This window comes from Melanotaenia boesemani, chromosome 14 (assembly GCF_017639745.1).
Source record: "Melanotaenia boesemani isolate fMelBoe1 chromosome 14, fMelBoe1.pri, whole genome shotgun sequence".
NCBI lineage: Eukaryota > Metazoa > Chordata > Actinopteri > Atheriniformes > Melanotaeniidae > Melanotaenia > Melanotaenia boesemani.
The window spans coordinates 24,741,744-24,759,470 of NC_055695.1; the positions used below are offsets into that span (position 1 = coordinate 24,741,744).

The window sequence follows — 17,727 nt, forward strand, 5'->3', positions numbered from 1 at the left end:
CCTTCATGCCATCCCTAGCACCTTGTCAAATGTGAAGTCTTTGGGTGGCATTTACTGGTTCAAAGGTTCTCTGTGTAATTGATCAGACCACTGTTTGATCTGTACTGCTGGCATTTAATCCTGCAAAGAAAAAAAAGCGCCTTTTTAGCTCTGTTGGGCTTTCAAATGTCTGTGATTGCCACCAACAGAAGACTGTCATGGATGAATGCACAACAATCACATCTTCTTTGCTCATCTTCCAACCCTTTGCTTCTGTGTTTTTGAATATTAAATCTGCACAGTTTTATGCATGAATGCATAACATGACTGTGTGCATAATAATGTCATTAATTGTTGTCATCATTTCATTCTTTGTTTGGCTGTCCACATTTTACTACAATTATCTTCCTAAACCCCTTTTCAACATTTATTGTTATTCTTTCTGGCCTTCGATTCATTTAATGAAACACTTTTGTTCAAGGGATTCACAGTTGACCAAAGCAATTACAACTGAGGAAGTTTACCCAAACAAGACTGTTTTCTGTAGAATTTCACCCCAAAAGATCAGAAGTAATCATTTAAATTCACTCTTACACTCACCCACAGGGACCAGCAAATGATATAATAAATAAATAAATAAATAATAATAAAATGGCCTTTCCTGGTGTGAATGTGCCATGAAAGGCTGGAGAGAGCTTAGAAAAAGACAAGACACATGTCTAGTTTGCATTTGTTATGGGGCATCAAACTATTTCAAGATAATCTGCCAAAATTCATTAGGAGAGCTGTAAAAGGCTCAGGTTTATTATGGAAAAAGGTCTAACCAAACCTATTAGAAATATCAAGCAAAAATTATGGCTTGAAACTAAGAAAAGAAAAGACAAATGAAATCATCATTTTAAATTATTTAAGTTAATAGAAAGATTTTTACTCTAAAAAGATATTTGAAATGAACAGTGGTATCAGATCTGAACTATGATTTAATGCTGTTATTAATATCAACTTGTATTAATCCTTAACCCTGTCAAGATTATCTAATGCTCAGTATCCTAATAATGACTCAAGCAGAATTATTTTTATTCTATGAGGCCATTTAAATCTTCTGGAAGATAAGTCATTCCTGGTCCAACTCCTCATTACTCGATAGGACACCCACCAAACACCCAGCCGCACTTCCTCTTTAATCTATTTTCCTTTATCCAGTTCAGGATCGTAGTAGGAGTGGAGCATGTACCAGTTCATGATGTGTGACAGGTGAACTGCAGTCACTGTCAGATATAATGAAAATAATGCAAACTGGCGCGCATACCTAAGAATGATTTAGCTACAATAAATGTGGTCCAAGTAGATTGTGAGCATGAAATTATTGCTATTTGTGTACTGTAGGAATAAACTGCTGTATTACTGTTTTTTAGGTTTAAGCTACAGGGATGCTCAGCTTTGAGGCCTGGGTGATGGCTCGTGTTTCCAGGTCTTATGGTTTTTGCTAAATAAACACTTTTAAGTATAGAAAAGTAAAGATCAAGGAGGAGAATAGTAGAGGCAGCTTTATATAAAGCCTAATTTGTGATGTGAGCATTTGGGGGGAAGTTAAGGAGATGGTCCATTTCATAAATCCATTCCATTGTGACAAAAAGACTAATTTTGTTACCCTGACTTGCATATTACAGCATAGTTATTACACCACAAAAGTAATCTAGCGTGTTTTAGTGTCTGCCAGTCCCTGACTGAATTTCCTTTCCGTTTATTACCCCTTCAGTGGACTCACTCTCTGCTTAAACCTGCAAGGATTCAAAGGTGTGAAATTGTTCATCACTGTAGTCTGTATGGCAACAAGAAAGAGCTGCATACTTTTCATTTGGATTTAGTGTTAACAAGGATTTAATGAGAGAATTGATAGCATAAATCAGACTGCTGGAAAGTAGGCAAAAGCAGAGATGGCATTAAAAGAAATAAAGGAGGTATGTAATGGATGACAGGCGAGTGATGGAGCTGATCTTGAACTGGAAGCAGCTCTGGTCAAATACACAAATAATAGAAATTTATCTTGATGTACTGAACTGGCAAAAGGTTGCAAAGCAAATGTGGTGTAAGGCTGTCTCAAGGCCTTTCCCATCTTATTTTTTGGTAGCAGCCTCAGTTTGTCTCATTTTTATGTCTCTCTGTGTTATTCTCTATCCAATATCAATTATTCATACAAGGGTTTCAACACACGCTGTCTGTAAGCCTAAAGATATTCTGTCAACTGACGCCAGCTCTGGTTTGTTTGGCTCTTCTTGCTCTGTTGTCCTCAAACCCTTCCCTCTATATCCCTATCCTCCACACTCAAACTTGACAGGTCCTCTCACCACACACACAGGAAGAAGGGGAAAGGACAGAGAGCATGTTGAATATTTTTATCCTTCCTATCTCAACTTTTTATTCAGACCTCAGTTTGATTTGTCATCATGGGACCATTAACTTTTGTCATTCATTTGCATCCATTCCTGATGCTGGCTCAAACAGGGGTTGGTGGGGTTGGCTTCACTGCACCCAAAAATGACCACCTGTTTATCCCTCCATCTGTTTCTCTGCCAGCAGATAAGTGGAAAACAGCTCTTCATGACTCCCTGGAGACTAACAGTACCTAGACCTGATTTGGTTGTACTGGGCATTGAGCCAGAAAGTGATAGGCACAAATAAAAATTTTAATATACATACACATGGCCACCTGCTTAAGTTGGATGGTCCTCTGAGCATAGTATGCTCTGAGTGGACTTTGAATGGACTGGTCCACAGCACTTCAGCCCGCGTTGCACTGCTTTAAGGGAGGTAGCTGGACTTCTCTAAGGGGTTTTATTTATTTATTTGTTTTTGTTGTTTTCTAGTGCACAGTGCTGATAATGCACATTCATAAAATTGGTTACTTTACTTTTTTTTAACTTCTCCTGTCCAGCATGTTAGCAGCAGAATGATGGTCTGGCTGCTGTGTTGTGCCAAACAAATTTGTTTTGCCAAGCGGAGCTTTATGGGTATAAGGCTCCTCTTGATAATCTGATTTTTATTCAAGGAGTGGTTATTTTTCCCCTCTATGGATCAGTAATCTATAATAGTACACTCACAACAGATACGTATTATAATGTGCCTAGCTTTAGAAAATATACAGTGCTAATGTTTCTATGTGTGTGTGTGTGTGTGTGTGCGTGTGTGTGTTATTGCACTGCATTCGGTGCTCAGTGAAAACCAAACTTAATTACTTATTTGACTCAAAAGCCAGAGTACACTGCTTTGCAACTTAGGTTCATCTTTATTGATCAAATAATACAATTTAAGGTGTGCAAAGTTGTATGAAAAAGAAATGATATGCCACACAGTTATTAGTCCTCATGGTTAAAATACCCCATCAAAGCTGACCCGACGTCAGCTTTGATGATGAATTTCTTCTTTAGAACGGATGGCTGTGGTCCTATCAAAGATGTACAGGACACATGGAAGTTTTGCACAAACTGCTAAACAATGGACTCCCACCATAATCTTGACTGTGAATGTGTCCAGAAAACAGGCATCCTCCTCATGAACTTTTGTATTTATTTTTCACCAACTGCTTAAGAATATCAAAATGTTACATACTTAAATATGAAGACTGAGAGGTCTCCCAAGCCCACAGCTCACATCTTGGACTATTCACACATAGTAAATGATCACTGATCAAACTGATTATTTGTATCAGAAATGGGACACTTGCCTGTGGCCTCCCGCATTTGTCTACAATGTGAAAATCAGGTTTAAAATATCAAGTGTGAATTTGACTTTAGACAGATTTCTTTAACTTGATGCCTAGTAAACTTAAAACCCTGTTTTTTGTGCTAACTGGGATTTTTAGTGTTTTTTTTTTTTTTTTTTTTTTTTTGCTATTTTAGAACATTGTATATGAACATGTTTAATGCAAAACTTGGGATGGTGAGTTTGCATTGAGAATGAGGAGCTCTGCTGCTTGTCAACACTTGTCTGCTGTGATTCATGTTGGGTTTGCAAGCATCTTGGAAGGTTAAAAGCTGCCCTTTGCCTGTACATTGTCAGCATTTTGGGATCACATCTTTCTTCACCTGATATTTCTATCAACCAGTCAATGCCTGGTGCCATCTTATTAAATATTAAGTATGACCCTGATGGCATCTTTAGGACAGGATTTTTTTAAGTCTTCCAGCAAGAAGCCTAAAAGAGAAAAGAAGCATTTCTGCAGACTTAGTTGGCGTTCCTGAATAAATGAGTTTTGTGTATAAAATCAGAAGACTTTTCCTTTAAAGCTAAAAATTGATTTAGCTTTGCTTTTTCTGCCCCTAAAAATGTGGCCCAGCCGCCCACTTGATGTCAGATTATCTAAAGCAGCATGTTAAGCTCATTTTTTATGGTTTGGGAAGTGTTTACTCTCTGGCGCTCTCTGGCTCTCTGCTTTGTTATTTTGCTCTCCTGTTATTTCTCCTGTCATGAGTCAGGCAGAAACAGCCAGTCAGATGCGAATATCGACTAAATTAAGCTTCTCATTCCAACTCGTCCACCTCCTGTATTAAATTCAGCCTTTGATATCAGCCAGCTCAAAGAGGGGCACCAGCATAGAAGTGGTCATGCTGTTTTCACCAAACAGACTATTCTGTCCCAAACTCTGCTGCCTAGAAAAGCCCATGTAATCCAACCCCGAAACTTGCCAACTTCCCTGGCTGTCAGACTGATATCGCCTCTCCTCTGTTTCTACACCCACCCGTTTTCATCTCTTTGCCTTTTGCATTCCCTTGTTCTCCACTATGTTTTTAAATATCAGCGAATTCCCATGTATACCCTCAGCCCTCAGACTTTCTCCTGCCTCCCCCCATGACCTCTTGCCAGGCCTACAGGGGTTCTTTCAGTAGGTGTGATGGCAGAGGATTGTGAGATACCAGCTGCAGTTTTAATGATTTTGCCCCCAGGCCCAGATCAGCCAAAGAAATACAGTTAACATTTTCAGTAGAATGAGAAGCTCTCACCTCTCCATGACACCTACATTTAATATGTTCAAAACTATTTATTTTATTTTCAAGTTTCAAATTTGAGTGTGGTGAATCAGATCTGTATGTTTTGTTTCTATTAGATTTGTAAGTGTGGTACTGTTGAAGTCAGAACCTCATCCTTAACTGAATGTTTTTCTCCTTCTAATTTGCCTTTTTTTTCCCTCTACCTTGCACCCAGCTGTGAATGCTCTCCCCATCTCTTGCTGCTCAGGTTTGACAGCAGAACTGCAGCACGTCCAACAAACACATTGCAATTAGCATCATGTGCTTCAGTGCACCCCAAAACGGCTAGCTGATGAAGTTCAATCAATTCGCCTTAATTATAATTTTCACAGAAACGCCTCTAATTTCTCAAAATCTTTGATCTTTCAAGTTTTTTTTCAATGAATTAATTTATTTGTTGTTATTATTATTTATTTTTTGCTATAACACGCTGAGGCAGGTAGCTTAAAAACGGTTGTTGGGAAAGTGCTGTTTGAGTCTGTGTTTGTTTCTGTCTAACCTCTTTCACCCCATCTTCTCTCTCCAGACATTGACGACTGCCAGTCTAATCCATGCCAGAATGGAGGAACCTGCATCGACGAGATCAACTCCTTTGTGTGTCTTTGCCTGCCCAGCTATGGCGGAGCAACTTGTGAAAAAGGTAACAAGGCAGAAGAAAACACTGCCATTTAATTTTACTCATTACCTCATTTGAATGTGTTGGGCTGAGGGAGAGAGAGGATAAAAGTAGAAAGTGGATCATGGAGAGAGGAAGATGATGAAGGATAAGGATGTAATTGGGGGTAGAATGAAGGGCTTGCAAAACGTGTTAAGAAATATGGGGGTAAAGAAAGAGGAGGATGAGATGAAGAAGGTGAAGAAACAAGGATGTCAAAAGAAGATGAAGAGATGGAGGTGATGAAGAAGAGGATGTGGCACAGGAGAATACGATGCTAGGAAAGCAGAATGTGAAGAAAACAATGAGATTTCTGAAGATTTCTAATGAGGTTGTATAAAGGTAGACAAAGGGAGAAGGAGAGGGGGAGGTCAAAATAAATGCACGCAAAGAGGTGGAGGAGGGAAACAAAGAGGAAAGCCCCTGTGGAATAATGTATTGGGCTTATATAGAGCACCTGTGTCCAGCTGGTTTTGTCTCCTATTATGGGAATTCCCATATGAGATTGAGGCTGTGAAGGAGGCAGTTCACAAACAGCATGTTACACGGACACACAGCCCACCCCACTAAGGAAAACCCACAGCTGGCATGCACATTAAGGTTCAATCTAAACTGATATTCCTCCACACATCCTGTTCACCAAATCCAGAAAATGTGCTGATCTTTTTGAGTAAAAGAATCTGGACTTTAAAGACATGAAGGCATTGCCACACCAACAGCTGAGAAAGTATATAAACTAACAGGAACTGAAGACCAAAGGGGAGACGTGGAAGTCTCATGTGCTACTTAACTCTCATTATGTAGTTAAAACAATAAAGATGAAGCTGTTTTGTAAATAATAAGAAAAAGCTTGTTCGTTATAAATGATTCATTGTTCTCTATAGATTTAGTAGTTATCCTCAGTGTCACAGTCTGGGTCTGTGGGTTCTATGTTTGGTTTTGTTGTACTCGTTCTTGCCTGTTCAGTTAGTTTTGCCTTATTCTGTATCCTCTTAGCCTTGATTTGGTTTTTGGGTTTAGAGTTTTTGTTGGCTTGTATTTTGTTTCTCGAATTTGTGTCTCATTTATAGGTTTTTCTGTTTTCTTACATTTTACCTTCTCACTGAAACTTAAGACTTGTTGTGTTGGTTGGGCTTTTTTTAGGTGCCTTTTTAGGCTCTTCTTAAATTTTCTTATTCTCCTTTAGTTTTCCACCAGGTTGTCTTTAGTTCATGATGGGGTTTCTGTGTTATACTGTATAGTTATTTTTGTCACACTGAGATTATCTCACTAATTTTTTCTTTTTTGTTTTTGTTTTATTTTTTTGCCATTTTTGCAACTTTGTGTTTTCTGATAAGCTAATTTCCTGTTCTTGTTTCACACCTGAGTTTCAGTCACACCCACTAATTACCCTCTTTTAGTAGTACTCCAGTTTTCTTTAGTTCAGGGCCAGGTCCATGTTGTTGCATTCTGTTCTACTGGATCCGCACCATTTACTGCTCAGGAGACCCGATGGCGAGCTGGGTGGGGGAAGTTTTCACTCCATTTAAAACCGGGCGATCAGGCGATGCATTAGATGGGTGACCAGATCCGACGGCTTGTTTGGCAAGAGCATCCCTTTTAACCACATGGGTGGAACACACAAATAAGAGTCCGTCTGCAGATAAACTTAGAAAATGTTCCAATCTGATAAATAATGTGTGGCCTTTATTTGTTTAGTAGATAACTTTAGCATTAATTTGATTCCTCAGACAACTTCTGCTGATTTTTTTCAGCTGCTCTAGTGAAGTTCTGTTCCAATCCAACCAACTAACTAACTGTCCTGTATCTTAATAGACCTCCAGTGGACAGTTGCACGTTGCAGACTACAACCTGAAAGAAAGGTGTACAAAATTATGCCTTTATTATTAGCTTGTTATCATTTGTATGATAATTTCCGCCCTAAAAGATGCTTGCCTCTTTTGTTTTGGTAAAGCCTCTTTCCACCGGCAAACATTTTTCTCTCCATATAAACGGCAAACTCCTTCTCGGCTCCTCTTCATTGCTTCTTCCCAGGTCATCACCAGGCTGAGGGTAAAGGAGACGACCCAATAGTTGTTTGTTTAGGATTTTGGGTTCTTTTTGTTTGTTTGTTTTGTTTGTCTGTTTGGCTTTTTTGTATTTTGCCCCAGCTCTTTAAATTGTATCAGGTTTATTGGATTTTCTGCTACTGCAACATGTTATGTTAGTTATTAAATTAAGTCCTTTTTCTTTTGACATCCATTTGGCTCCACCTTCAAGCACACTCTATGATGCACAGTAATTCATATTAGTTTCAAACCTGCAAGGTCAGGGGTCAGAAAAGCACAAATGTTAAGGTACTATTATATACTAAGGTAATAAGTTGAAATGCCAGAAACATGTGAGCTTTTAGTTTATATTCTGATTAGAAATGACTAAAGTGGTGTAGCAAGCGCTTCCTAAAGCAGGAGGTCTGAAATAAGGAGGACAGCTATGGTCAAAAAGAGGGCAAAGTTTTAAGGAACATTTTTAGGAGACAAGTAAGAGAGCATGACAGGCAGCTGAGGAGGTTCGACATTTGGATTTCCCTTAGAATAATATAACCGTTAAGTTCTGCTGATCCTGCTTGATCTTTGACCTCATTTGTAACGAGAACTGTGACTTTGAATATCTTGTTTTTCCTTTTTTTCAAGGGTCTGACTTTCATTGTCTCCAGTGCTTTTTACTGTTCCAGTCTGGTCTGATCTGGGACTCTGACAGCAGACCAATCAATGCCAAACTGACATATAACTAAATGCACTAAAGAAGGAATTAAATGTACTAAAGAAGGAAATGTAAATGGAGGATGGTTCAGGGGAGTTTCCTGGACCTGGGAACATTAGGGGCTGAGCCCACACCCTCATAGAGGAATCTCGGTGATACAATGCAGTAAAAACTGCTAGTTATTTAAGCTTTCTTGAGCATTGTGTCAAAGCCAATTACTGCAATGTGTGCTTCAGTATGTATTTATTTTCAGGCTTAAAAGTGACAATGTAAACAAGATCTCTAAAATCAGTATTAGACTTTTACTTTTCCAGACATCTGCTGTTTATCTCCACAACTTGCCCTTTAGTGCACATCTTCTGGAACAAAAGAATGAACGTGAACTGTTTTCAATCACTTGCAATTTTCAGAATAAAGATCACGCTGAAGGATTTACTGTACATCTCTATCATCTCATCTGTCTCTTCCTTCTTTCCCTACAGGCTTACTCACTTGTTTTCCTTCCATCATTTCCCTTCTTTCCTTCTTTCACTAGCTGTTTTTCATCTTTACTACTATTACTCTTTTAGTAGTATAATAGCCTAGTTTAAACTAGTGGTATACTCTGATTTTTCATTCCCAGTCTCGAACACTCCTGTCCTGGAACACACACATACAAGAACCACAAGCCTCATTCATATATAAAGTATACACCCACACAAAGGTGAGACCATGAAAGACTGGTTTTGTATTCCAAATATAAATGTATTGTGAGCAACATAAAATGTAAAATACTCTTTAAAATTCTCTAACTATTGACCAGCCAGTGACCTGGAGGTAAACAACAACATCAGTAAATAACATTATAATAAAGCTGTTCTTTTTCTATCTATATTTGAACTAAAGCAGCATCTAGAAACCAAACCTCCAACACTAATGGGAAAGCCGTTTCCATCTACTACAACACAAATGCATGCACGCGTGCACACTCACACACACACACAGCAGGGGAAATACCAGCGAATCATAGACTTCACCACTGGATTTAATGCAAATGTGTATAACAGAAAGGGGCAAGGCTAACAGTTTCATATAGCTAGCTTAACCTTCAAGGTATCAAGCACTGTCATGAATGATCTGCCTAATGTTCATTTAATTTTTGTGACATACAGATGTTTAAATTACTTTTGGTTTACCTGTTTTGTGTGTTGAGTCAGAGTCTTGCTGCCCATTGGCAGCGACCACAAAAGAGTTGTCTCTCTTCTTTAAATAAAAAACTGTCTGATGTCCATATTTGACCGCTGATGATGAAATAACACCAGAGTTCAGATTAGGGACAAACGCCAGGCTGTTAGTCAATAAAACCCGGAGGATTCCCTGCTTCCATAAAACTCCCCTATCATTGGTCATATTGTTGTACCTGTGTTGCATTCACAGAAACCAGGAAATTACAAAACTGCCATCTTCTTCAATGTTATAAGGCGGCTGAGGGAATGTAAACTTATTCCTTCTGGGGTGAAAAAAACATTCGGGACTTGATATGAAATGTTTGGGGTTAGAGCCGGGAATGCCCAGGCCAGGCGACGCCCTTGAGCTGGTTCCTTCTCTATCTCACCTTCATCCTGTTTCTATACTCTCATGCCACCTATCAACTTGACTGTCTAAGCTGCAAACTTCCTCTGTAGTTCTCTGCCTCATCCTTGCTGACCCTACTGATGCAGTTGCCCTATTAACACTGTACACTGCTTTTTTCAGCCTCTCCACCTCCCCAGCATCCACCTGTAGACTCAAATCACTCCAGTATCAAATTGAGAAAATATATGCCCATTGAGGGATGGGATATGCACCTAGATGTCCAACATTCCTTAATAAAGATTTGCAAGCATGTGTTAGTTGTCTGATGTCTTTAAAATGACAGTAGATTTGTTTGAAATTATTCTTTCAATGATTTCCGGCTTGCTTGCTGGACAGTAGTGGTTGGATACTGCAGTCCTCGTTGACATACATTAACTGTCACAATTCTGCTCAGTAAAAATAACAACTTCATTGTGTTTATCACTGTGCAACATGTGTTGCAAATATTGGGGTTGCACTGAGGAAAAACTTTAGAAATTAGTATTTAAACTGGAAACCTTTAAAAAAAGATGCAGGTGTTGTTACACGCTGATGTAGAATACATTATCATAAGTGATGATGTGGAATTTTCGCTATTCATATTGTTCTGTTGTCCACCATTTCAGCCACCAGGAACATCACAGCAAATTAAAGCGCTATTCCCTTCCTTTGGGCTGTAATCAATTCCTTATTTTCCCAGGAGATTTCATACCCACTGGCAGAGTTGCACAGTAAAAATTAGACTTATTAGGGAACCGTCTAAATGTAGAGGGTGTAAAAGGTCCTGTAAAATGTACAGCTCCTTTAAATTAGGGCCACTTATTAAAGCTTGAGATGCGGAAACATTTATCTGCACAAGTTTTTCAAATTGGGACTTTTCTAGCCTTCAGTATTCCTCTACTTATTATTTAGTGCAGTTTTGTCTCTCCTGTTCCCCTGTCTTAACACACACTCATCACCTGAATGTGCCTCACATTTGACATGCACTGGAGCTGCATGTATGTTTCCTCTCCTGCCGTGTTACTGCCATCATGGCTGATTGGGAGCAGCAGGACTGATTGCGTAAAACTAAAGTCTCTGTTTTCCCGTCACTTTTATCTGTCGTCGCTCCGCGCCGGCAGACAGGGAATTCAGCTCTTAAGAGTACAATTCAGAACTGTTTTTTTTTTTCTATCATTTCAGCGTGATCTCAGCTTGATATCTGGATGAATCTCAGCTTGATATCCAGATTGAAGTCTGAGCAGAGCGGTAGAGATGAACTACTGTTCATTTGTTCCACTAAAGATTCTATTCCTTTAAATGTCATCCAATTGGTCCCTACTTGCCACAGCCATGAAGTTTTCTCTCTCATTTGCTGTGTGTGCTTGAATACTGTATGTTAAGTTCCACGCATTGCAAGCTCACAGCCTTGGATGAAGTTACACTGGTCCACTGCAGGCTCTCTGGCCTGTTACCATGGTGATCTCTTCTTAGAGTCAATAATAGTAAGTTGACAGGGCTCAAGTTCTCCAGTGGATGTACAGATAAAGCATGAGAGAGAAGGAAAGGTTTGTGTATATATATTGTTTTTAATATATATACATATATATATATGTATATATATATATAGTTAGAAAGAATGGGCAGCTGTGGTTAGATAAACACAGATACCAGTCAGTCGCTTCTCTTTTGTCTCAATCCGTGACGGAAACTGAACGCTGAGTCTGCCCTGCTGTTTTTTTGGCTGCGTGCCTAATCAGTGGAGACACAAACCAAATCCTCCCCAGCCTGACTGATGTAAAATATGACAGAGAAAGCACAAGCTCACATCAGCTGCTTTCTTCCAGTCTGGATTTTTATTCTTTCTTCACTTTTCAGTTTTCATCATTCTTTTTCTTTTGCTATTGTTTCTCTTTTGTCTTTCTAGGGAGAAAAACAACAATGTGTACAGCTAAGAAAGTGGATTTTCTATCCCACTACTGTAGACACCTCTGTTTCATCTTGGTTTTTTTGCCTCTCTATTTTCTCCCTACATTTCTGCTGTCACTCCTTGCACTTCATGCATCTTTTTGTTCCTCTCATCTCTGGTGCACCGAAGGAGGCTTTGTTACACTCTGAGAGCATTTTAGTGTGTGTATGTGTATCTCTGTGTGTCACTGTGTGAGTGAACATGTCTGTGCGGGCTGCATCTGCTGTTTCCTGCATGTGTGGGTGTGTGAATGTTTGTGTGGCGCGTTAGCATTTTCCAGAAGCAGCAGCACTCTTAAGTTGGAAAATCTTTAAGCTAAAAGATCTTTAGTCATTTGACTGGAGACAAACACATTCAGATGCATCACTAACATAATCAGTTCTGTAGCCCTCTCATTTTTGGCCTGTGAGGAACACATGGATTAGTTGCATTCATTTCACTTTTTGGAGAATGTTTTTTGTTGCTGTTGTTGTTTTGTTTTTTTGTTTGTTTTTAGATGTATTTTAGTTACTGGTATTGGTCCTGGATATCTATGTTTCCATTAATAGAGTCCCATTAATGAAGTGGGCTGGAGAGTAAAGACAGTTGCAGTTGCAGTGCAGTAAACCTTACCTCATTGCCTTGGTTCAAACTACAGAGGAGCTCGGCTCCCCTGAAAAGCAGACGAGCAACTTTGAAACAAACTCAACTAAAAATCAAGAAGAGCTCAAACAGTCCACTCTCAGGTTATATTTTATCTTCTTTTCCATACGGTTTCTGGTGTTTCCTAAATTATAAATGATACAGTTTATGTATCAGCATTGTGTGTTATTAATTTATTAGTTACGTTTACCAAACATTTTTCTTCACTATTTCAGACTATTTTAAATTGATTCCTTCTTTGGCCATGATGCGTGGCATTGCTGCACTCCAGCAACCCATAGCACTCACTTGTGGTGTGTTATTGAAAAGGATAAAAGAAAAACACTACAGGTCTAACAAATAAACTGAAAAATGCAGCCTCAATAGGATATCCATTTCCATCATTACTGAACCTTTATGTTTACTTCATATGCTCCTAAAAGTGGTCACACAGTGATTTCATCATTTTTTGATAGTGAGTTCCCGCAAGTAAACTCACATAAAATTCAGTATGAAGTTACTTGTAATTCATTAACTGCTTTGGGTGCATCTTAAAAAAAAAAAAAAGTTTGTCGACATAACGATGAATGTATGAATTAACAGTGAATTAATGTTCAGTAATTGATGATCTAATTAGTGTGAATAAATCACAGAAATTCACACTGAGATCAACATGATGAGCAACTAGAAATTATGATGGATCCGGCATTAATTAATTAATACAGAACTTCATCATGAGTTATGTATTAGTTAAGTAAATGATTTGTACCATTACTGTAAAGTGGTACAGTTTTACAGTCCAGGCTGCTGTGGCTGTACTTTATGTGTTGCTTTGTCCATTTATGTACAGCACTTTGTTTCAGCTGTGGTTGTTTTAAAGGGCTATATAAATAAAGTTGAGTTGAGTTGAGTTACTGACTTATGCTATATGGGCTCAATATTAAGTCATAAAGCTTTTGCAGTTGTAAATGAATGTTTACACCTAATTTCAGAGTTATAAATCCAGCTTGTCACCCTGTAAAAAAAATCTGCCTGAAAAATTCAAATTTGCAAATGTGCAGAAAAGAGTTTGCGTGGTTGTAAAAGAAGAAAATAAAAATAAAGTTCTTTTGCAAAAACCCTGCTCACAAATGCAAACTTGTATGTTTCAGGCAGATTGTTTTTACAGGGTGACAAGCTTGATTTACATATGCAAACTCTGAAATTATGTGCAAACACTCATTTACAACTGCAAAATCTTTATGACTTAATATAGATGATAGGCTAATAAACACTACTGAACTTAGTCCTGTTTAAGATGGGGATATTTTATGATTTTGATGTTAATATAAGTGTGTATATGAACTATGCAGGTGATCCACTCTGTTTCAAAGTGACTTTTGTGTGTGTGTGTGTGTGTGTGTGTGTGTGTCTGTGTGTATGTGGGTGTGTGTGTGTGTGTGTGTGTGTGTGTGTGTGTGTGTCTGTGTGTATGTGGGTGTGTGTGTGTGTGTGTGTGTGTGTGTGTGTGTGCCATTAGCCACACAAGCAGTGGTCATTTAATTTGCTTGCTTTTTGTGGTCATTAAAATAACTTTCCAACTCTTATTCAATTTTTGATTCTCATTACAATCCATAGTAAACAATAAAATGTCAGAAAATTTAAGGGATAATGACATCAAATAACACCGCAGCACAGAGAAGAACAATGATAAACAGAAGGCTGCAAACCACAGAGTCTGCATTATTTGACCGTGCGGTAGATTTAAGTTAATTATTGTTCAGCTGTTTTATTCAAGTGAATTGTTCTTGACGGCCTGTATGTAGTAAGGCAGAAAGTATTGCTTTATGTTTGCTCTGACTAAACTACTGAAATATTTTTATGATATTATCATCCCTATATGAGATGTTTCTAATTGTATCAGTTGTATGCAGCAGTAGTAGAAGGTTTTTAGTAGTGAAACTGTTTTTGACCATAACACTGTGTATAAATATTTAAGTATGCACATACTTTGAAATTGTAGTGCACACCCAAACATAAGGCCTCAAAAGTCCTGGTGTACTTCAAGCCTTGCTCATTTCTCTCATGATGTAACATTAACAGCTTAAAATGTTTACTGTAGTCTAAAGGCAACACATGTATATCTTTAGATATGGCAGCTTTATTAGCTGGCTGTTTTGTGAAAGCATCCAACTTTGCATTTGGTTTTGGAAGAAATTGTAGCTCTGCTTTTGTAAAAATTGGATAGAGGTTGCTAATGGTGTGGTAAGTGGCTGAAAATAGATGTGAATCAGTGAAACAAACATTCTTTAAATATTGCTACAGTAATAATTAAGTCCACAAGGCAAAAAGATATTTTGAGATAATCTACGCATTTCCAGGTATCAATTTGAAAAAATTTAAATTTTCAAACTTAATGTTTTTACAAGAACTTAAAGGACATTTTTAGTCAAGTTCATTTGTAAGCATGTTTAAAACAATGAACTCGCACCAAAGTGCAGCACAATGTAAAAACAAAAACATCACAGAATAGATGTAGATTAAAAAACAAACAGAATAACAACATAAATGACTAAATTTTAACAGCTCAATCTGAATTAAAAGCCAATGAAGAAGAATAGGTGATGAAGTCCTGTTGTAGAGGGGAAAGCAACAATAAAAGGTCTGTCATCAATGCTTTAACCTGGGCTGCAGGACAACCAGAAGCATCTGGTCTGCGGATCTCAGGGCCTTAGAAGGAGTGGATAAAGTTAAATGGTTTAAAAGGTGAGAAAGGGCTCATCCATTCAAACACTTAAAAACAAACAGTAGTGCAAACTATGTTTTCTCCTCATTAAACTTTAGGGAAATTTTAGCCGTTGTGTGAACTCTTTATTCTTTTCCTTTAGAGTTCGCTCTGTTCTCTGTTGATCTGAAACATAATTGAACATCAGCAAGTTTTGTTCAAAGCAGCATGCTCCGGGAACTCAGTCGGTGAGTGGAGGGACATTCTATAGTGTTAATTATGCATCTCTTTCTTTTTTTTTTTTTTTTTAAATGCTGCTTTGACATCTGCTGCCTGGCAGGTTTTAATTCTGTTTTTGAAGACAAACCTGAATGGAGGATGATTGAAGTCTCCCCAACTCTGCGGAAAAAACCCACACTTTAAACCTTTCTAGTTAGTATTTAGAGTAAGTTAATGAATAGGATTCTTTGAAATATACAACACAAAACTTTTCAACAACTGAGATATTTGCTTAATGTTCCAACCATATGCATTAAATCCACAAATTGGATGCAATAACTCAAAGGTCCACTATTTAGGAAATTTTAAATACATCTGCTTAAAATAGTTTCTGACTCCCCCCTTACTATTTCCTAACAAAACAAATAATCAGCCAAATGGAAACAAAACACCTGTATTAGAAGGATTGTGTTGCTAATTGATCCCCAGGTGCCTGGCTGCTGGCTGGTTATCCTTGAGGAAGGTTTTTGCAGCCTGAACTCACATACTGAGCCAGATGAAGAAGAAACAGTTTACATCTCTACAGTCTCCTCTGATGTGATGCCTTCTCCTTACCCCACTCTCAACATTGTTTACTTAATTTATGGTTGAACATGCCAAAGTAGGCTGAACACCTGGCATCAGTGAGGTATGACTGATGAAGGTAAGGTTTGCAGCCACTAATCTTTCTGCTGAAATTCATATGAATCCAGTTCAAGTGAAAATGTTCCAGGCTGGATGTCATACACATTTTCAAACTCACTAGCACCTCTTAGTTGCATCACATAGTTGCTTTTGATAGGGAAACAAAAACTAGACAGCATTACAGGAAACCAGAGGCAAAGTAGAGCACAACCTTCTTTCCAAACAGGACAGTATGCAAATCTGGGGCAAACAGACAGAAAGTCTTTTGAGTATGTTAGTGCCAACAGCAACACCAGTGCAGCAGACTGGAAGCAGACACCAGACGATTTACTGGAGCCCTCACAGTGAGACTAATGAGGAGCAGAACAGATCGAGCTGACTAACAGTGGCAGGAAGCGCATCAGAAAACAGCAGATGAAGTCCTGTAATCACTCATTTTACACTTTACACCACTTTCTCACTCAAATCAATTTGACCTTTTTCTTAATGTATACATATTTAATCATCAGAGTTAGAGCAGCTTATTTATGAGTCAGTAGAGGTAATCTATGCACACTAAACATTTTTATTAAAAATAAGCGTCTGCACTTCTTTTATTAGCGTTGACTTTTGTTTGTTTGTCCAACAGTGGTTTTCTAACCTTTAGGTGGGAACTGCTCATGTCACCTTACCGATCTTGGAGAGTGTTACTGTGGAGAAGCCCTCTCTGGCTCCAGAGGGAGCAGCTTAAACTCTTGGTTGGATCTGAGCTGTAAATTAATTAAAAATCTGTGGAGTGGAGTTAGAAAAGAAAATCTAACAGGAACTCTGTGGCCCACGGCTCGTCTCTGCTTGTGGCCAACAGTGCTTAGCCACATTAGGAAAAACACACTAAAAATCTCCCCTTAAACAGAATTATGTAGTAAGTGAAGACAGGAGATTCTCCATTTGTTTTTCCATGTTGTATTTTCTTGATTCAGATGGTATCAAAATAAAAACAACAGGGTTTGCAGACTCTTTCTGGTTGTTAAAACGAGTTTCAGCAATGAATTCTGGGAAATTCTGCATTTTTATGACTTGTCCTTCTGTTGATCAGCTTGAAATATGTGACTCTCTGCCGAGGTCAGATACCCTGCAGCAGATGGTATGTTTTACAAAACCATTTAAGAAGCACTTGGTGGAACAATTGTAAGAAAATACTAAGCAGGTCCATCCCATCCCTCCCCTCACTTGGACTGCAGACAGAAATGAACCACAGAGGAACCATCATAGGAGTCAGCTGCCACTGTAGACTGCATCCACCCATACCTGTTTGGTATAGGATGCTAACTGGTCTTAAATCTTTTGCCTTAGCCTAATGAATACAACTGGTTCATCAGGTCATTCAGTTCATTGTTAGATTTATTCATCTCAGATGTTTCTGAATCAACACAAAATGCAACATTTTCACATTTAATGCTCAGGACAGATTAGCTTAAGCTTTGATCCATCAGCAATTCTCTACGTCCCCAATATGTGATGATGATTTGTTTTGTACGTGTCTGTAGTATTTGCTTAGCTAAATCACAGACATTGG

At 38.4% G+C, this 17,727-nt stretch overlaps 1 protein-coding gene across 1 annotated transcript in view; it reads left to right on the forward strand.

Annotated features, from left to right (window-relative positions):
• The window catches only part of ncanb (neurocan b), a 109,499-nt gene that overhangs the window by 62,928 nt on the left and 28,844 nt on the right, over positions 1-17,727 (forward strand). The window contains exon 10 of the mRNA XM_042006290.1: positions 5,533-5,646. Within this exon, the coding sequence (XP_041862224.1) occupies positions 5,533-5,646 (114 nt within the window). The remainder of the gene's footprint in view (positions 1-5,532; positions 5,647-17,727) is intronic.